This window comes from Myotis brandtii, unplaced genomic scaffold, assembly GCF_000412655.1.
Source record: "Myotis brandtii unplaced genomic scaffold, ASM41265v1 scaffold41, whole genome shotgun sequence".
NCBI classification, from domain to species: Eukaryota; Metazoa; Chordata; class Mammalia; order Chiroptera; family Vespertilionidae; genus Myotis; species Myotis brandtii.
In genome coordinates, this window is record NW_005365763.1 from 1,432,690 (window position 1) to 1,454,816 (window position 22,127).

The 22,127-nt window shown below is 36.9% G+C and overlaps 1 protein-coding gene and 1 long non-coding RNA gene across 7 annotated transcripts in view; one reads left to right on the plus strand and one right to left on the minus strand.

Moving 5' to 3' along the window:
* Positions 1 to 22,127, minus strand: part of PARD3 (par-3 family cell polarity regulator) — a 744,562-nt gene that overhangs the window by 435,683 nt on the left and 286,752 nt on the right. For all 6 annotated transcript variants that reach the window (XM_014545438.1, XM_014545437.1, XM_014545440.1 and 3 more), the window contains one exon: positions 15,019 to 15,150. In XM_014545438.1, coding sequence (XP_014400924.1) covers positions 15,019 to 15,150 — 132 coding nt within the window. The remainder of the gene's footprint in view (positions 1 to 15,018; positions 15,151 to 22,127) is intronic.
* LOC106727338 lies at positions 14,953 to 21,652 on the plus strand. The gene is made up of 3 exons (XR_001363504.1): positions 14,953 to 14,964; positions 21,032 to 21,033; positions 21,557 to 21,652. It is a non-coding gene; the product is annotated as an uncharacterized LOC106727338 (long non-coding RNA).

A 22,127-nucleotide genomic window follows, 5' to 3' on the forward strand; every position in this document is an offset into this window, starting at 1 on the left:
GAGCGGTTAGGAGCCAGCAGTCCCGGATTGCGAGAGGGATGTCCGACTGCCGGTTTAGGCCCCCGATCCCTGAACTGGCAGTACGACATCCTTCGAGGGGTCCCAGATTGGAGAGGGTGCAGGCCGGGCTGAGGAGCCCCCTCTCCCCCATGCACGAATTTTGTGCACTGGGCCACTAGTGGAATCATAAAGGGCATTTAAATGGGGACATATATTCCATCTTTCTAGAACTTAAATGCAATTTTAGAAATTTTGTATTTGATATCTATAATTAATGTAATATTAATTCTTATTGGTGTGTGCTGTTGTAACCATTTCTGGTCTACATTTTAATGCTATAAATACCAGAAAAAAATTAAGAAGGAAATCACTGCATTTGTAGCTATCACTGATACTTTCTTTTGAAATTGCAGGTACCTTACCACCTCAACTTTCTAAGCACCAGAATGGGAGATGTTTGGAAATAACAATGATAATCTAAACCAGTTACTCTGCAGGCAGTACATCCACAGACAGAGGATTTGATCAGCCAGGATTCCTCAAACATTTACATAAGCCATGAATGTTAGAACAATGAGAGAAAGAGAAAGAATAATACCTGGTCCTAATAAGGTGATAAAAGAATAAGTGAATCTAAATTGGTAACAATCCTTCATGGGATGAGAAAGGTTATAAATAGCATGCTAATATCTGTTGGCCAACATTCTCAAACCCCAAATAGGCCAATTCCATCAACACAAAACCTTTATCTCAAGAAGCTGAGCCTTTTCAATATATCTCAGTGGTTGAGGACAACACAACATGTTTAAATTTGAGAAGAAATTGAAGTCTTTCAAATAGTTCAAGGCATAACAGGGGGAAAATGTTAACATAGAAATAAATCTCAATAACTCTTCACAGTGAGCTACATTAAAAGGAAAAACAACACTGATTCTGCTGTAACAATTTATGTGTACAAGTTACTATTTTGCAAATTGAGCATAAACTTATTTTTCAAGAAGTACTTAGTGAACCACTCATTTTTAAAAAATCTTGCCCTTTTCTTGTACCATCAATGAACTTACTTGTATTAAGAGCAAATTATGCAAATAAGAATAATTATTGACCAATTGTCCTCAACTAGGAGATTTGGGGTGGGGGGACCCCTGGGAGGATATGGTAATTCTAATTCATAATAGAAAATATATATATGAAACACCTGAGATTTAAAATATGAAAAGAATACAAAGTTATGTCAAAGGCAAAAAAAAAATTCAGAAAATATCATCTGACTTCTGTGAATTTTATGTATTTAATAGTAACAAAAATGTTATTTAAAATTTTCCAAGGGAGGCAACTGAAGAAAATCATTTCCTACACTCAACCTTATCAATTTGTTCCCATAAGATTACTAATACAAATTTACAAATATATTGCCCTCAACTAAAAAAAAAAAAATCTTAATAAATTAAATATTTATAACTTAAAAATAGATTTTTATAAGGTTTGACTGCTCCCCTACATTTAAGCTCTGACAGTGATCACTCAGCTGCCAAATAATTTAGGGGTTTGGGAAGAAAAAATAGAGAAATTAAAGTTAATTAAGGAAGAAAAAAATTAAGCCCTTGATGGTGTGGCTCAGTTGGCTGGAGTGTGATCCAATATACCAAAAGGTTGCCAGTTTGTAGGTTTTTAGTCCCTGGTCAGGGCACCTACAGATGGCAACCGCCTAATGCTCTCTCTCAAATCAATGTTTCTCTCTCTCTCTCTCTCTCCATCCCTCTCCTTCCTTCCCTCCCTGCCTCTCTAAAATCAATAAGCATATCCTCGTGTGAGGATTAAAAGAGAAAGAAAAATTGAGACAAGCTGAGGTATTTCTGAGCACAAATGTGCAAATACTAAAGAACTGAACACAACTCTCTAAAACAAGAACTCCACCCCCTCCCAAATTCTTCCTTTTCCTTAGAGAAAGAAGGAAAATTGAGTGGCTTGTGCTTAAGCCATTTTCAGCTCATATACTGGCTGTGTCACCAGCCTTTTGCTTTAGATAATGCTTAAAAGGAACTAATTTAAAGGCACATCTAGTAAGTTTAATAGATTTCATGGAACTTCAGGATATAATGTGAAGTGACAAGTGAACTTGGGCGTTGCTGGTGGGTAGGAGTGTAACTTGGTCCAACATCGGTTTGGAAACATCCATCAAAGTTACAAATGTATATCCACCAATGTATAATTTAACTGTTAGGTACCTATCCAAGAGATGCTCAATGCAAAGGCTTATATACAAAGGTCATTAATTGCAATATTGTTTGCAATAGCAAATCACTATAAACAATATACATGCCCACCAGAAAACAATGGTGTACCTATACAAAAGAAAATTATTAAGTATTCAAAATGGACACCTTTCATATTTTAATATGGGAAAGACTGCCAAGCCATCTTAAGCAAAAATAAAAATAAAACACAAACACAGTAGACAGTATTTATGTAAAGATGTGAACAGAGTATATTTTCACATTTTCTCATTAAAGAATGGTACTATTTGAAAGGATTCAAAAGTTATCAAAATGGTGAGAGGAGCCAGGACTGGAAGGCAGTACTTTGCATATCTGTGTATATGTTTGATTTTGGAACTATGAATATATTACCTATGCAAAAATCAAATAACATTTTCCACAAAATAAAATAATCGTGTTATCAAACTATTATAAATATCCCCATATAGTCCAATGTCTTCCAAGGTAACAGGAAAGACCCCCTAATTAAAATCACTCATCTCATGTAAATCTCTCTAAAGAGTCCAGAGAAAAATAAGAAAGGAACAGGGACAACTATCATCATCAACTTAGAACAACAGTAAAACTCTCTACAATTAGGGTGGGGTCATCTTGGGATCAAATTCAATTCCTACAACCAAAAAATTTTGGTGCAGCTCTATAAGAAAAAAAGGATATTATTTTTCTCTTTGAAAATAATTTCTAAAACTCAATTTTATACCAAATATCTAATTCTACCAAATGTCCATGTGTAAAAAGAGAAGCTTTATTCAAGGACTGAATAAAGACAGTAATATCAAAACTCTATATACTACATATAAAACAATGGTAGATGAGAATTAATAAAATCCATATATTGTATATTATACACGTGAGCACCAAACATCAGTGTTCTAAAATGAAAAAATTCATCTGTAAAAGAAAGTAAATTTTTGTAATCTTGGGATCCCAAGAGTAACAGTATAATTTGTCTTCATTCTAATAAAAATAAATAACCTCAAAACCTCTATGAAAAAAAAAAAAAGCTCTCAAACAAATAAAATATATATCCAGGAAATAATATTTTAACTATACTGCTCTCAACTCAATTGTTCACAAAATATAAACTATAATAAAATGGTTTGTTCCAATATTATTTTTCCAATAAAACAAAAAATTATGTCATTTTAGTTATAAAGAATAATTTAATATTTTATAACTAAATATTTTTTAACATTTAAGTAATAAAATATTTTTAGAACTAACAGAATTCATGACTATCCCGGGCCTACAAAATTTGGTGGGTCTTTTTTTTTATCATATCCCATTAAAACCTCAGTTATGGAAGTCACAGCAAGTCCTACCCTCTCATTACCTCCTCAGTAAAGCCTTAAAAAACTGAGTGGCTTTCTCAGGGTTACTTCATCAATTGGAATGCAGCAGAAATCAAGATGATGCTGAGAGGTTGTTGGGAATAGCCTGACAGTCTATTAACTCACCTTTTAACACTTGAATCCAGGTTCAATTACAAGACACTCTCAGAGAAAGATCCGAACTGATTAAATAAACTTTTGGATAAGGAAGGTTGTGTTCTCCACCATTACATCAAGTTATCTGAAGTAAAACATTGCTTTACCTTGACTAAACTTAGAAAATTTTTCCATGTTTCGATCCTTTAGTCTGAAATCGTTTTCCAATCTTTTTGCCAAGAACAGATGCTAAGTGACAAGCAATGATAAAAGCAAACATCAATGACTCAAATGTGTGACTGTGTTTTATAAGCTTTACATATGTATATGTCTTAATATTTAAGTGTTTTCTTTGAATTACCTGTATCTGCAGATTTTACCTCATAATTAATAAAAATCACATCATATTATGGGGCATTATAAAATAACTGCTCAATCTCATCCACTGGACAAAGATCCACCCATCATACATAGTATCAGAAAAAGGGAGGGCATTATGGATGTTTTCCTTTCAATTTATTCACCTCAAAATACATGGGAGCTTATTAGGAGCTACAAACAAACAGTAAACAAAACTACTCCTGTACCATTTTAGCTTAAAGGAAGAGACATAAGAAAAGACAAATTTAAATTTTTAAATATAAATAGAAAAGGATGGTGAGAGAAGAGACAATATTGGAGGGCAGGGATGTCACCCCCCTTCAAACACCGGTATTAGGGAAGGTATTGGGGGGGATCAGTTATGTGACTTGATACACAAAAGATAAGAAGAAACCAGATCTATGAATTGGGAGGGACAGCAAGCCAGGCAGAGGCAATGGGGAGGCAAAGCCTTCTGGTGGAGTGGGGATGTATTACTTAAACATATATTTGGTGATCTGAAAGATCTAATACACACACACACACACACACACACACACACACACACACACGGTACTGTGTAGAGAGGAGCTGGGGAATAAAGCAGTCCTAAGACTGAAAAGGGATGGTAGACAGAATATAGGGGAAGTCAGTTGCCCTGTGAAAGGTGAGGAGAGTTTTTCCAAGTACTAGCAGGGGCGGGATGAGCACAAACTTGTAAACAAGATAGTGGGAACACAGGATACTACTATTATATTGCTTCTATGTCTTCAGTGGAGTATGAACAAGAGGGCCAATTAACGAATTACTTCAGAGAATTAGGGGTTATTAATAGTAGGAAGTGACTATGCTTATCAAGGGGTTTAACTTAATTCCAATAAGTATCAATATTGCTATTTCATCTTACAATTTGGGAATTACAGCATTTGTAGGAAAAGGAAAAAAATGCTCACTCTTCCAATCTTAGGCAGACAGATTTACTAAAAATTAAAAAATTTAAAAGTATTAATACATGCTTATTGTAAAAGAACGTAATAAGACAATACATGAAATGAAACCCAAAAACTTAACCCAAAACATTCCCATATATCATTAGGAGTTTGTTGTGGAAACTTCATGCTTATTTTCAGTACTTTAATTTCTTTATAATTTGTTCAACTATTAAAAGCTGATCTATAATCTCCTTTCAGCCATAAGAGCTGAGAAAAAAGAAAATGTGAAAGAAAAAACAAACAAAAAAATAGCTCTTAGAAATACCAAATGAAAATAATATAGGGCACATATACCTAGGCCTCAGTGAGGGAACAAAGAGCATAAAACCATTGGGTAAAATGTCTTAGCACTTAAAATAGCAATTTTTTATGACCATTATAGAACCATGTTAAAGGCAACTGGAAAAAGCTGGTTTGGCACTGATTATATGCATCATATTATTTCAAAACTAAAAGTGGCTTATGAGTTGGTTATATTTTATAGGCAGGCTTCATGAAATTAGTGAGAACAACATACTGTAGGCTGAAAATGTTAATGCAATTTCTTAACCAGTATTTTTTAAAGAACAGCAGCTCAACTGCTCACTGAACGTAGAAGAAAAAATTTTCTAAAACAAATGGCATACAGATAAGTGAGAATAAAGAGAATTAGTATATAAAGTATGTATTATTTTCATCATCAGATTCAGTTGCACAGCTTAGAACAAAAATCTTTATGACTGCCTGCAATGAAAATATAAAAAGGCATCTGGGGGTCATGACTAACAATGAATGTAGATATCTTTATCCACAGTGCAAGCTCTTAATGCCTAGTTCTAGCAGCTGTGTTCTCAAGCAAGAAAATCATGGCTACTAAGAGATTCCACATGCAGCTTAATCCACACACCACCAAAGATTTTTCACTCAGTAGAATTTCTGACTCATTTCCCTGCTGTTTTTAGTCTTTTAGCTACACAGGCCAAAGAAGCAATAATATGGCCAGTCATAAAGGAACAGGAGAACTGATGAGTACCCCTTAAATTACATAAATCACTCCAAAAGCCAATAAGTAGCATTGTGACTCCCTAATGCCATTTATATTAGAAAGGAATCCAGATGTTTAGCAAGTAGCCAAGCATAGCCTTTTTTAAGAAACTCAACATTCTTAAACAGTATCCTTAGATTTAATTTTATTAAAATCATGTATGCTTGCCAAAACCAAAAGTGAGTATTAAAAATGGACACATAGAGATGAAAACTAATGTGTTTGTGTCAGTTTATATTATTCAGAAATGATTTTAAAAGATTACATTTTATTCTAATTATAGTAAGACTAGAGGGCCAGTGCACAAAATTTGTGCACGGGAGGGGGCGGGGGTGGAGGTCCCTCAGCCCGGTCTGCACCCTCTCCAATCTGGGACCCCTTGGGGAATGTCCCCCTGCCAGGCAGTTGGACATCCCTCTCGCAATCTGGGACCGCTGGCTCCTAATGGCTCACCTGCCTGCCTGCCTGATTGCCCCTAACCCCTCTGCCTGTCTGCCTGATCACCCCTAACTGCCTCTGCCTGCCTGCCTGATCACCCCTAACCGTCCTCCCCTGCCAGCCTGATCACCCGTAACTGCCCTCCCCTGCCAGCCTGATCACCCCTAATAACTGCCCTTTGCCATCCTGATCACCCCTAACTGCCCTCCCTTGCCAGCCTGATCACCCCTAACTGCCCTCCCCTGCCGGCCTGATCACCCCTAACTGCCCTCCCCTGCCAGCCTGATCGCCCCTAACTGCCTCTGCCTTGGCCCCCACAACCGTGGCTTTGTCCGGAAGACCGGACGACCGGGAGATGTCCGGTTGACCTAGTCTAATTAGCATATTACCCTTTTATTGGTATAGATTCCATAGAAGCGAGAATCCAATTCTGAAAGGATGATGAGCACATTAAAAATACACCAGGGATGAAAAGGAACCAGCCCAGGATACCAAATGGTATTTCCAATAAGGAAAGAGGAAATATTACTTAAGGAAAAAAATTAGTTCCTTAATACTAGAGAGCTCTTGAGGAATAACCACTAAACCTATTCTTACCGAAAATTAAGAGGGAAAGTAGCATGCAATGAGTGCCTACAACACTACACCAGAAATAGGACCCACATTTTCACATGTGCTACATCACTTATTTTCAAACACAAAGCCAGTATCTGCCCAACAGGTATTATTTTACCCTTTCACACACAGTGAAAATGAGGTTTGTGGAATTTACACAACCTAGACAAGACCACACAGCCAGTGAATGAGGGGCAGACAACAGGGCCCGCTCCTTGGAAGGGCAAGTTTCCAACTCTGGTACACATGCTCCAGGCTCACACTGTCTTCAATGCTGAATTTATGTAAGGGTGAAATGCTGCTTGTAGCTCTCAGGAGAAAATACTACCCAAAGTAGGCCTTGCATGTGGCTGGCAAGGCTCCCCTGGAAATGAGTATGTCCTCTTCAGAAGAATTTCCACCAGGCCCCTAGGTCTCTTCACTTGATGTTTCTAGTCCACAGTTCATTGATAATAAAAGTAGAAATATGTAAGGCTAATGGAAAATAACTTTGTGTTACATACATATGGGATGCTTTAATCATTATGTTTTAAAATTCAGCTAAAGTTTAAGATATGTAGCAGTCATTGTATTATTGAAGATCAACAAAATAATCTGTTATTGGCATTAATATAGCCAGGTGAAATGACAACTCTCTTCAAAAGTTTTGTGTTGCCCTAACCGGTTTGGCTCAGTGGATAGAGCGTCGGCCTGCGGACTGAAGGGTCCCAGGTTTGATTCCGGTCAAGGGCATGTACCTTGGTTGTGGGCACATCCCCAGTAGGGGGTGTGCAGGAGGCAGATGATCGATGTTTCTCTCTCATCGATGTTTCTAACTCTCTATCCCTCTCCCTTCCTCTCTGTAAAAAATCAATAAAATATATTTTTAAAAAAAGAAGTTTTGTGTTTTACTGTGAACATGAAACTGGTGAATAGAATAGAATCAGGGCATAGAAAGGGAGTGGACTGACAATTCTCGGGGGAAAGGGGGTGTAGGGGTGCAGGAAGAGACTGGACAAAAATCGTACACCTATGGACGAGGACGGGGGGGGGGGGGGGGGTAAGGGCATGGGTTGGGGTGGGAACTGGGTGGAGGGGAGCTATGGGGGAAAAAGAGGAACAACTGTAATAATCTGAATAATAAGGATTTATTAATTTTTTTTTTAAAAAAAGAGTAATCTGTAGTGCTCCACCTATACATGGGCGGAAGCCCCCCCTCCCCCCCCACAGAAAAGACTGGAGGGACTCAGTGAAGAAGAAAGCAGAAGTACATCCCAGTGAGCAGCAGCTTCAGGGACACAGAACCAGGCTGCAAACAGCACTGACGATGCTAACGTCTCCACGGCCAGAGGCATCCAAGAGGAGTTTCGAAGAGCACTTGGTGGGAACACCTTTAACTGCACGGGGACCTTAGTGCTTCAAGAACTTATGGCTTAAAATTGGGAGACCTGGTATCCCCAAAAGAATCAAAAGGAGGGACTTGAAGAGATCTTTGTCACATTCACAGCAGCACTATTCACAACAGCCAACAGGTGGAAACAACCCAAGTGTCCACTGAAGCATGAGTGAATTAAAGTGGGATCTAGCCATACATGGAATACTATTCAGCCCGAAAAAGGGAAAATTCTGGCCCATGCTATAACATGGATGAACCTTGAAGACATTATGCTGAGTGAAAGAAGCCAGTTACAAAAGGCCAAAAATTATATTATTATATTTACATGAAGTATTTAGAATAGTTAGATTCATAAAAACAGAAAACAGAATGGTAATTGCCAGGGGCTGGTGGGAGAGAGAAATGGGGAGTTGTTTAATGGAAACAGAGTAGTTTCTGTTGGTGATGTAAAAGTTTTGAAACTAGAGGTGATGGTTGCATAATACTGTGAATGTAATTAATGCCACTAAACTGTGATTAAAAAGGCATGTTTTTTGTTATCTATATCTTACGATAATAAAAGAAAAAAGGGAAAAAAATTTCGTAACTTAATTTTTACAATAGCCTGTTATACATAATTATTAATATCGAACTACAACATTTGCTAATGACTGATTACTATAATCGTGTTGCATTCATTTCCCTTATATGCTTATGCGCAGGCTCACCATTTCTCTCCACTAATAATAGCAGCGAATATTTTAGCAGCCGAATGCCACATCATTAGTTTTGTACTGACTTGTGTGGTGTGCTCAACAGGAAATATTTCGCTATCGGAGAACAAGAAAAATAGTTTTATTTGCGTTACACTTAATTTGTGCAGTTATTCAGTGTCTGGTAAGTTAATGTTCAAGAAAAAGTATTAATTTTTATTAAAATGTTCTATTATTTTATGTTAATGATTACTCATTTATTTCAGCCCTTTGTATTCAGCATGTTCTATCGAAATAAACCTCTACGTTTCTGAAAATTGAAGCTTTTTTTTGTGTGTGGCCCACATAAACTTAAACCTTGTTTATTTGGCCCGTGTTAGCCTTTGAATTTAACATGCTTGCCCTAGATTTTCAAAACCAAGGCCTCAAATTATAATAAATAAAATAAAATTGAAACACTTTCATAGAAGCCTACCATTCCCAGGATTTGTGAATATGTAATAGGGAATAAAAACTCTATGCTACTCTGACTAACCATTAAATGGAATTAGAATAAAATGTAGTAACAAATTGATAAAAGGAACTCACATACTAACAGTTTCCTTAAAGGCCATGACCATAACTTCAGTTGATGCAGATCACCCAACTGCCGGAATCGGCTGGAGGTGACCAGCTCCAGTATGCTGACATTAAAGGTCCATATGGGGACGAGCATGTCCAGAGCCCCTCCTCCTGACCTCTTTGTTTGCTTACCCTCTCCTTCCTTACAAAAACCCCTGCCTGCACTGAGAATGCTAAGATGGGGTTTGGTAAAAGTCCCCCATCTTCTCAGGTGACCAGCAGTTAAATAAACCTCTTTCCTTTTGCTTACCAGCACCTGTCTCATGTGTTTGGTTTTCATGGAGGCAGGCAGCCAAACCTGCCTCCATGAAACCCAAATATACTCATTGTGTATTATGTAAATATTCATTACAATGCATAAATATTTTCAAACGTTTAAAAAGTATCAAAATAGTTTAACTATTCTTCTTTGAAAATAAGAGAAATAAGCATTCATTCTGTAGCAATATTTTATTTAAATATGTTTTCTATTTATCCAACACTTAGCTATTTTGTAATCCTAATATCTAAGGACTCAACAAATACAGGCTAATGAAAAACAGACAGAATTCCTATTTAGCCATCTTCATCTCAGAAGGAATAATAAGCAGGTCAGGAATGCTTTGTTCAGCATGAAGAAGGATGAAGTAAAAGCATCATGGCAGGAGACAGTGAAAAAAGTGCTTAAAATAAGAAAAAATATACTGAGATTGCTCCTAAAACTCCTTGTATCAAGACTGTGAGACTTGACCTGAATGGAGGGATTTGCAGGCAATGGTACAAAGGCGAATTGTGTCATCACCAAACATTTAAAATAGTTTTCCTAAAACAGTTTGTCTCCTTTAGTATAATCTGCCAATTACATAAAGGTTTTTGCTTAATGGAAAAAAAACCTAGAGCATGGATTTTTCTCTAAAGGTTAGGGCAGTCATTCCCCTATAACAGAGCTTAAGCTGTGGCTGGAAGGTGACTAGCACCTCCTTGCTATCTTTGTTAATTGGTTTCAGGCCTGTACACCAAGTCAAGTTAGTGAAAACAGCAGGCTCCCAATTAGCTTAACTTCCTTTAAAGTCCCTCTACTTTCTGGTCCTTAATTCTTCTAATCATGTATTGTAAAGTTCCTGACTCCTCTTTTGTAGAATTTATTAGTTGCAATAAACAGTGGGGATATAAGAACAAGTTGGCATATAATCTATTAACTTCCAACATTAAATTATAGTCTACATATAGTCAGAGAAATGGTAATGGTTAAAAGGAATTCAGATTTCGTAAAGTATATTAAACATCAAAATTACAAGGCTTGTTACTTTTATAGTTTCTTTGGTCTGAGAAATCAAAATTGCAGAAGCATGAACACTTTTTCAAGGCAATACAACAACCACCCACTTATTCTTCAAATCCTTTGTGCTTCCTCTGAGATCTCTCAGAAAAAGGAAGTCACAAGGCTGACATAAGGAAAGGATTTTCTTTGAAAGATACACAATCCTCTACCTTCTGAAATGAACCTGATATAGGATTCAGCTATAGGCAATTCTGAGCAAAGTGAACTACTCACTGAAAAGCAAGACTACTATTTTTGGGAAAAAATATTGAGCTTGATGCCAAGTGCTTCCTGGTACAGAGTTCTAGTAATATACATCATTTATCTTTGGTTATAGAGGCATAACTTACCAATATTTTAACAGAGGGAAAGAAAATTCAATATTGCCTTATGTAGGACCAATCCCACAAAACGAAAAAGACACGTTCAGCTTCCAGAGGTGCCTGCCAGCTCAGCATTCTATACACTCTTTTGTCCTTTTCATCCCTACTGTTTATTCCCACTGGCAAAGCTGATGTGGTTATAACTGTCTTCGAACAAAACAGAGATAACGAGAGACAAGCTCTCTAGTAGGAAATAGAGCAAAGACAAAACTATTGGACACATATAAAATCTAGAACTCTATTAACCTCATAAGGAAGGCAGCCATCAGTTCTACCCTGGTGATCCCAAATTGTACAGGCAGAGGGTTGATTTTTTTTAAACCATATAAAACATTCTTTTATCTATGTGATACCATTCTCTTTATTATATTTTTAATGGTAAAAACTAACTAGACGCCCTAACCGGTTTGGCTCAGTGGAAAGAGCGTCGGCCTGCAGATTGAAGGGTCCCAGGTTCGATTCCAGTCAAGGGCATGTACCTTGGTTGCGGGCACATCCCCAGTGGGAGTGTGCAGGAGGCAGCTGATTGATGTTTCTCTCTCATCGATGTTTCTAACTCTCTATCCCTCTCCCTTCCTCTCTGTAAAAAATCAATAAAATATATATTTAAAAACACACACAAAAAACTAACTAGAAAAAAGCCACAAAGGAGATATCAGGCCATTAAAGTCAGGTGACTGCAGGGAACAGTTAAAAGAATAAATTCACAATTAAATGAAAATAGCTGGAAGAGATTTCCAGTGCATGCAGCATAACCTATTAGTCTTCTTCTGCACAAACAATTGTGCTTACTTTCAGCCTAAGTTTTAATATAGGTTTGATTAGTTTTTGCTGTTATTGTCCAGTTAAATAGATTTGTCTAGTTAATTATCCTGCTTATGTAAATTTAGTGAATGGATCATCATTTTTTAAGCTTAAGCCAAGGAAAAAGATGTTTTAGGCTCAGGAATCATAGCTAATGTCATCTATATTAGACTCCATAGATTAAGAAAGCACTTATTTTTTACAAAGCTTGCTTATTATGAAACAAATACTTCAAATAACTTCAAGAGAAACAAATCAAGAGTTTTTTTTGGGAAATATGTTAATGTGGCTTCTACATGCAATCCCTTTTGCTTAAAAAAGAAACTATTTTATACCAAATTTACAAAGACAAACACTATTACTTCCTTTAGAGATCTACAACTGCAGTAGTAAGATAAAAGTTATGCTTTTACTAGTAGAATATAATTAAATGTATATTATTTTTAAAACTCTGAGATGACAATTTTTTCTCCTAATTTTGCAATAAAAATGGTCATATTTACATATTTAGCTAACTGTACGTTCCTCCTTGTTTAACAGAACCCTGATTACATTCAGTGATGAGCAGCTGTACTTCAGGGAAGAGAATTGGCTACACCTCACCCCCAGCTCTAGGAGGTCAAGCTCAATTAGTCTAACTAAACCAAGACTGGTACTCTTACTCCCTTTGATTTAGAACTGAACAGGCAAATAATGCAAGTCCCCACATCTTAGAAAGCACTGTTCCTCTTCCTCCATGCAAGGATATGATGGTTGGGTCCTTGGCAGGAAAGGACAAGCTTGAGAGCACAGCATGGAGCCCTGTGAAGGCTCCTGGGAGAGATGGAGAATCCAGATTCACAGTGAGGTCACTGAGCTGCAAATGAATATCCTCATTCTCCACTACCACCTCTGCCTCCCCCTTCCTTTCCTCCAGGCTTCTTGTTAATGAGTAATGAATGTTTCCTTATTATACAATCTAAATTTTCTATTATCAGCAGATAATTTTAACCAGGCATGATTCCAGCTCCTTGGCAAGTATTACATTACTTGATACAGCAACCATCTGAGGAAGGTTCTATGATTATGCCCATTTGATAAATAAGTAAACAGAGGTATGGACTAATTTACCAATGTGACAGAATCTCATGTCAAATCTCATATGTGGTAAAAAGATAACAATCAGCAGGTCTGACTCCAGGCCCATACTAAACAATCTAAGTCTTAAAAACATTTTCTTCAAAGTGATAATGAATTAATACCAATTAGTTTAAAATCTGTATTATTTTGAGAAAATTATGTTTTTCCTAAATAGAACTTCCAAAATTTTTTCAATCACACCATGTTTTTGTATGCTAATATTTACTTAGGATAAAAATCAGTGCATGTGCTTTACTATCAGTGATATCAAAGTCAAACTGTTCTTTTTAATAGTTTCATATTAGAACATCCTACATTCAAAAAATATTTTAGGTTTATCCTATAAAACATAGACTTGGATTAATTAAAACACTTAAGTATTTCTTTCCACTGATATCATTAATCTGAATTGAAAAATAGCTATTCCAGTATCTAAACAACTAAATTAATAATTTTAGAAACTACTGAAATGGATAACAAAACATTCTCTCACTGAGTACTCACCTAGTTTTCCATCCATATTAACCTTTTAAGAAAATAACTAAATGAAGAAATAACCTAATAAGTGAATTTTTAACATCAAAACTATTAAAACTGTAAAGAAAACACGGGCATTCCCAATGCAAAGAAATGACTGTGACTAACAATAAATAAGACTTAAAAAAAAAAGAAAACTGAAAGAATTTTTTTAAAGTATGTATTTTATTGATTTTAGACAGAAAGGTACAGGGAGAGAGAGATAGAAACATCAATGATGTGAGAGAATCAGTGATTGGCTGCCTCCTGCACGCTCCCCACTGGGGATTGAGCTCACAACCCAGGCATGTGCCCTGACCTCCTGGTTCATAGGTTGACACTCAACCACTGAGCGACATCAGCAGGGCAGAATTTTATTTTTATATAACAAAAATAACCAGATAAAATTTCAGTCTTCATATGAAGAATAGGCCTCTCTAATAATGATATAAAAACTTTGCAAACAATTCTCCCCAAAACAAGAAGCTGTTATTTATACTGAGTGGTAAACAATGCCGATTTCATGAATTATATGTGGTGATCATGCAAAGTGAACTAAGCACTTCTAAAAAGTATAAACCTAAAATAGTTCCTTGACATATGAAAGGATAAATTCGCAAGCATGGCAATCTAAATTCTGAAACAACACAATAGCATATATTTCTTTCATAAAGTTAAGGCAGGTATAATGAAATTTTAATTTGCCTCTTCAGATCCTTTGACTTACTGCCTATAGAAGAAGAGAAGAACCCATGAGTGGTCTTAAAAGCCTACTTATAAATTGCATTATTCACTGCCAAATATCTGTGCCTCAGCCACATAACAAAACCCAAAGTTGTGATGTTTCAGAATCACAAATATTAATAACTCCTTATGAGAAACCTGTGCTCAGGAACCACCACAGAGATATTTTACATTAATGTTAGACAAACTCTGACATACAGCCTGTTACTTAACTAAAGTCTGTTAGAATAATTTACCTTTAATCATTATTGAAATGGAGGAAAACATATCTTGGTGTATGGGTTAGGATATTATACCAAAAATGCATGGTAAAGGATTCCTTATGTTACCTGTTCTTGCTTCTCCAGCCATTTGTCCACCATGGGGTGACTAGCACTCAGAGATGATCGAGCATTGTCTCTCTGAAATTGGTTAGACCAGTGACTAGTATCTCGTGGGAGGCTTCTGTAATTTTCATCTTTCTATTCAAAAAGAAACAAAAAGTTGTGTTGTAAAAAACAGATTCTGCAAATTAATGATGCACCTGGTTTGCACTTGCTCCCAAATCAACCTCCCCAAGCCAAGTATATGCACCAAAAACAACAACAACAACAAAACTTTCCATACAAAACTTTTACTGGTTTTTTTCTCTTCTTCTTTCCAATCTCATAATAGTATTTTGAGGTATTTTCTATAGTTTATAAAAAATGTTTAAAATAAGAAAGACTAATGAATTTGGCTCCCTATTTAGATCTTTGTAGTTTTATGACTTTGAGAAAGAGATGTAAGACCCTTTTGCTGTTCTGAGCTCGTAATATTCACTAGCTATTTGTAAGCATTATTTCAAACATTAAGTAAAGAAAAAATTAGTCTATCCCAATACATGGTACATAATCCTATATAACAACAGCCTAATATGCAAATTGTCCCCTCAGGCAATTGTTCTAAGGGGAGTTCAAACACTCGCTATGACGTGTGCTGACCACCAGGGGACAGAGCGAAACATGGCAGGCGTTGGTGATGAGGCGCTGCTGGCCCTGATGGGAGTGGGACCCTGGTGGGATGGTGGAGCAGGTGAGCAGGTGGTACCAGGCCAAGGTGGGTGCAAGCAGGGGCCCGATCACGCCTGCTGATCGTCCCGCAGACCGTGACCAGTGGCGAGGGGCGGGGCTGCCACCTGGCTCCCAGGCACTGAGGGAGCCTGGTTGGGAGTCGGGGGGGCCGGCCCCAATCGATCACCCTGCAGGCGAGAATGTGGAGCAGGTGAGGGGGCAATGCCAGACCAAGGTGGGGTGCCAGGTGGTGCTGCGAGGCTGTGAGGCTGGGGGCGCGAGCTGGGACCCGATCTCCGCAGGCCACCCCAAGGAACCCCACCCATGCAAGAATTCGTGCACCGGGCCTCTAGTAGACACATAATTGTTCACAGTGATATGACAGTGATATCTTTAAGCTGTTGGAGACCAAAGTTGTTTCCACTGCTAGAGTGATAACTTGAATCTTTAATACTCTTCTGTGACAATGCACAATTGTCAGTTTCAATTTGACTTATGATATTCATCCTCTGTATCCATAAACCCTGACCAAATGTGATACAATCTGAAAAACTGATTGTGTAAGGAAATAGTACTGTGAGACAAAACAAATCATCTTTTCTATCAAAGAACAGCTTAGACAGCCACCATTTTGGACATAACTTGGCAGCCGCCATGTTGGCCGCATTGCTTGCAGCTCTCCTGGGGGCCACCATCTTGAAACGGCAAAGGCCAACCCGTCCCTTTGAATTAGGCAATCGTGCAAGATTGTGCACCTGAGCTCCAAACTAGAGTGAGGGACAGGTCACATGCATCAGGATTAAAAAGCCAAGCAGACCGCCTGCTCGGTGTGCGTGTGCTCCCAGACCATGTGTTGTGCACCCTCCTGCAGGAGTAAAGGTATCTGCCTTGCTGCCTGGCTCCCAAGTATGTTTTGTGTTCTACCAGGACCCCTGAATTGAGGGGCTTGCCTTATTTCAAATTGTATTAAACATTTGTTTTCCTTAAAAAAAAAAAAAAAAGAAAGAAAACACACACAAACTAGTCAGTTAATAAATACAGTGGGACCTCGGTTCTCAAACTTAATTTGTTCTGAAAGGCTGTTCGAGAAGCAATTTGTTAAAAAACAAACAAACAAACAAAAAAACCCACACAAATCAGTGTTTCCCCATTAGAAATAATGTAAATTGAATTAATCTGTTCCAGACCCCTAAATGAATCCCTGTTTTAACTTTTCTTATATACAGTACATGTCTAATGTACAGTATAATCTATAAACAAACACTTCTTTTCTTCAATATATCAAACCACTCCCAACTAGCCTTAAACAAGTCACCTTCAGTGCTCCTTCTAGGAGCACAACATCTTCCTTTTTTCTTATATCACTGCCTCCAAAATGCTGTCATTGGCTAACTGCTTTTCCTTTATCCAAATCAACAGTTTTTCCATCTCTTCCATAGCCAGTGATCACTGTTTTGTGAGCACTTTCCCACCCTTAGCAACATCAGTACACTTGATGGCCTCTTTATGTTTTAAAATTGGCTTATCATCTATTTTACCAGCAACAAAAGCAAAAAACAAACAAAACAAAAACAGGACAATATTCACAGCACAATTTCCTGAGATGTTAACAACTGGAGGTTAAGTGACTGGCATTTTCTCCTTTGTTTGTTCCCTGAGAGAAGCTTTTTGTCATGTTCATGTCTCAGCATGAAAGGGTTAAAATGTCAAGAGCAACCACAAGCTATTGAATGATTGCTTTAAATCACAGCTTAAACAATTCTCTTTGGCTATCAGGCTGTAAAACTTAATTTCAATGCTCTAAAAAGAAATGAAAAGGCTAATACAAGGTGGGAAACGCAAGCATTTTAGTTCAATATCTAAATAGCTCCTATACAAACAAATTAGAAATGTTAACCTGACTTCACCCCACTTACATCAATACCCCACTTCAAGAGAAGTACTGAGACATTCTCCTTAATAACTTTGTGAAGGGTAGGCTATCTGTACATCTTACATACATGACTGATTCTTCTTTGCTACTTAAACCATGAACAGTGAATATAAACATAGAAAAATAAGTATATGAAAGGTTTGCATTGTCTAGACCTTAGCAAAGTTTAGGATATTGTTTGTGTTCCTTCATGAGTCCCATCCTATATAATAAAGAGGTAATATGCAAATTGACCATCACTCCAACACACAAGATGGCCGCCCCATGTGGACACAAGATGGCCAGCAGGGGAGGGCAGTTGTGGGCGATCAGACCAGAAAGGGAGGGCGGTTGGGGGGAACCAGGCCTGCAGGGGAGGGCAGTCAGACATCCCTCGAGGGGTCCCAGATTGGAGAGGGTGCAGGCTGGGCTGAGGGACACACACACCCCCTGCACGAGTTTCGTGCACCGGGCATCTAGTCAGATAATAAAACTTAAAAATAAATTTATAGCCTTGGATCTATGCCAATACTGTAAAATGGAAAAAAAACCTTTTAATCTATACATATTAACCAATGTAAACTTTAACATGAAATTTTTTAAGGTTTTTTTTTTTAATTAACCTACAGAAAATAAACTTTTTGTTGTTGTTGTTAATCCTCACTCAAAGATATTTTTCCATTGATTTTTAAAGAGAGTGGAAGGCTGGGGGAGAGACAGAGAGAGAGAAACATAGATATGAGAGAGACACATCGATTGGTTGCCTCCCACAGGTACCCTGACCAGGGTCAGGGATCAAGCCTATAACCTAAGTACCTGCCCTTGACCAGAATTGAACTCAGGACCCTTCGGTCCCCAGGCCAATGCTCTATCCACTGAACAAAACTGGCTAGGGCCAGAAAATGAACTTTTTAAAACTCAATAGCAGCATTAAACATTAGCAACAAGTACTTTTTACTAGAAAATATTGGTACATTTCTGGTCAGAGCAGCTCAAGAAAGCTGTGACAGAGCATAAATATGAGTGCAGAAGAATGCTGGTAGGAGTTGGATGCCACTCCTGGCCCAGAGACTGGGGACTGACCTTGCCTATAGGAACACAGAAATGGTAAAATAAACAGAGGACAGAGACAAAGTCCAAAAAAAAAAAAAAAAAAAAAAAAAAAAAAAAAAAAAAAAAAAAAAAAAAAAAAAAAAAAACAAACTATTAAAAAAACAAAAAAAAAAAAAAAAAAAACAAAAAAAAAAAAAAAAAAAAAAAATGAAGCAAATAAAAACACTAAAGCTCGTGTATTCCTAAATACTAAGAGCCCCTCCTTAAAACTTGAACATGTTAACTTCAAAACAAAGCAAAACTATCAGTTTCACATGATAGTCCATACTGATGAGAAATTCAAATAAGTCATAAAGGGCACATAAAATTACTAATGACAGCACCTTAAATGTCCAGGAAGACAGAGGGGTTGAAAGTATAGAGAAACTCAAGTAGCATTTTTATGTCAAGGATTTTGGGGCTAACTACCATGGGATAGGAACCTGGCTGTTCTATTCATTTTCCTCCACTAAGGAGGAAAAAGTATTAAAGAAAAAGTATTAAAAACATATTCTGACTTTCGATAGAAACCGTATTTCAGAGAAGCCAAAAATGTCAATGGAAAAGGGAAAAAAGCTTGTGTTTTCAGAAAAATGCCAACTAGTGAAAGTAGAATAATAAAATTACAAAATCACAATTTTTAACTCCTAATGAAATAACTCATTTGGTCAAAGAAAATCAATGGATGCTAAAACTGTTAGGTAAAAAGTGAATACTGACCCAGATGTCTGCACAGTGACAAAATACCATTTACAAAGAGAATAATATATATTTAAAATAGAGAGACCAGATGCCACAAACTGCTTCCTCTTCTTGGTGTCGAGAACACAGAATGCTACTAGTACTTCCATTAGATTCCTTTTGATTCTCTGTCATTCTTGTTCTTCCCTTAAATGACTCTTATTGACTCTTTCTATAAATTGCTTACTACTGCCTCCACGGACAAGCTCAAAAATGTACAATATCAACGCCTCCTCCCTAACAACTTCCAGGCAAAGGTCACCAACTCTAAAGTTTTTCCTGAATTCATGATCTAAATTTCCAACAGGATGTCCCAAAGATACCTCAAAATTAACAGATTCAAAATGAAACTCACCTATCAATGAAAAATATTCATAATCCTCTTCAATAATTTCCTTCCTCTCTAATCCCCACAGTTGCTAGGTCTTGGTAATCTGCTGTTCTTTGCCAAGATTTTACATTTTGACTATCACCCATTCAGGATCAATTTGTCTCTTATCTGAAATTACTACAGCCTTTGACCTGGACACTGGCTAAGCCTTATGCTCTCTTACAATGAACTATGCCACTGTCCCACAGAGGGCATTTCTACAAGGTATATTAGGTCACATCACACCTAGCACAAGCACTGTAGGTTACCAGAGGAACCTACAGGCAAGTGTCTTGGTCTGCTTGACCTTCAATCATCTTTCTGAACCTAGATTCTCAGGAACATTTATTCTGTAAAATAAAAACAAAAAACAAACAAACAAACAAATAAAAAAACACACCACTTTTCAACCCCTAGTTCAATACTATTACTTTAATACTTTTCTAAGAAGCACTCCATGATTATCAATAGAACTGATAATGTCATGCTTTTTATTAGCACTATATTCTAATTTTACTTCTAATTATAGTTCTAAGTTATAATTTATTTCATTTTTTAAATTACTATTTCCACTATCACAGTGAAACCTAGGCAAAATATCAGCATGCATCTTTCCACTCAAGCACTCAGTTCAGTGTCCTACACCGACTCAAATGGCTTTCCTTAAATACAATGTTTTCTATTTTCAGATGATTCCATAATACTAATACTTTAAAAGAATATTTCTATAAGTTCGTTAAAAAATTGATAATGAATTGCCTAAAAGACACAGATAAACTTCAGTGAAATGTAATAAGAGAATTTTCAGATTTACACTAAAAGATATAAACCATTGTTATGTGCCTATTTCAATTGAATGTCATACCTCCAGTATATACAATGTCTGTGGAAAACGCAATTATTTCCAATTGCATCTAAACAGCAGTGTGGAATATCTCCAGTTACATTAACTATGGCATGTAATTCATGCAGCAGACCACTACAGGGTAATCAGATAAATGTTGAAGTCCACCTGAAACAGTCACAGTTTTATATTTTTAGAATCAACTCTGAGAAATTAATTGGTAAAAAAATAAAACTGACATTAAACCTCCATAACAAAAATGTTTTCCTAATTTTCTTTGTGATGGTAAAGTCAATGATGAATTCACATATTAATTTATTTGTGATGTGTGTGTGTGGAAAAAAAATTGCAGTAGTCTTCAGTCATTTTCAGGCAAATGAAGAATTTATAACATATATTATTAATCACTATGCAACACATACATTATTTTGTTGATAACATCATGCAGGTATTACTAGCCAGCAATGATCTTGCTGACAATTCTGTCTGAAGTGTGGATCAAGTACATACAGATAATATAGTCCTATAAAGCTATGATACCGTATGTACGATGTGAGTGCATCGCTCACATCATAACTTTCCATAAATTTTCTAATTCACAATATATGCTTGGAAATTAACTGTATCCAATTGAAATGTACATAGTATGTTCTATTTTCAATCTGGAAACAGTTCTTTTTGTGTAAATGATTTTTTTAAATATGGTAGTCTTAATTATGAATATGTAAGATTATCTACATTATTCAATAATCAAACTAGAGTCAAATATTTTTAGAAAGTCGACAGTCATAGCCGGTATGGCTCAGTGGATTGAGTGTTGGCCTGCGGACTGAAAGGTCCCGAGTTGGATTCCAGTCAAGGGCATGTACCTCATTAGCAGGCTCCTCCCAAGCCTGGGCTTTGGTCTGGGCACATGCAAAAGGAAACCAATCAATATGTTTCTCTCACATCGATATTTCTCTCTGTCTTTCCTGCTTTCTTCCACTCTCTCTAAAAATCAATGGAAAAAATATCCTCGGGTGAGAATTTTTTTAAAAAGTCAACATTTTTTAAGTTAAATGTATTTGAAAAACTTATTTTTCATAACCTAAAGAAGGGAAAACCAAACCAACACAAATTTTTGCCATCAATATTTTTAAAAAATCTTTATTGTTAAAAGTATTACATAGTCCCTTTTTCGCCCCATTGACCTCTTCTAGTTCTCCCCTGCACCCAGCCTGACACCTTCACCAGCCTATTGTCTGAGTCCATGGGTTATGCATATATGCGTACAAGTTCTCTGGTTGATCTCTTCAGACCCACCCACCCTCCCTCGCCTTCCATCTGAGGTTCAACAGTCTGTTCCATGCTTCTATGTCTCTGATTTATTTTGTTCATTAGATTCCACATATGAGTGAAATCATGTGATACTGATCTTTCTCTGACTGGCTTATTTGGCTAAGCATAAT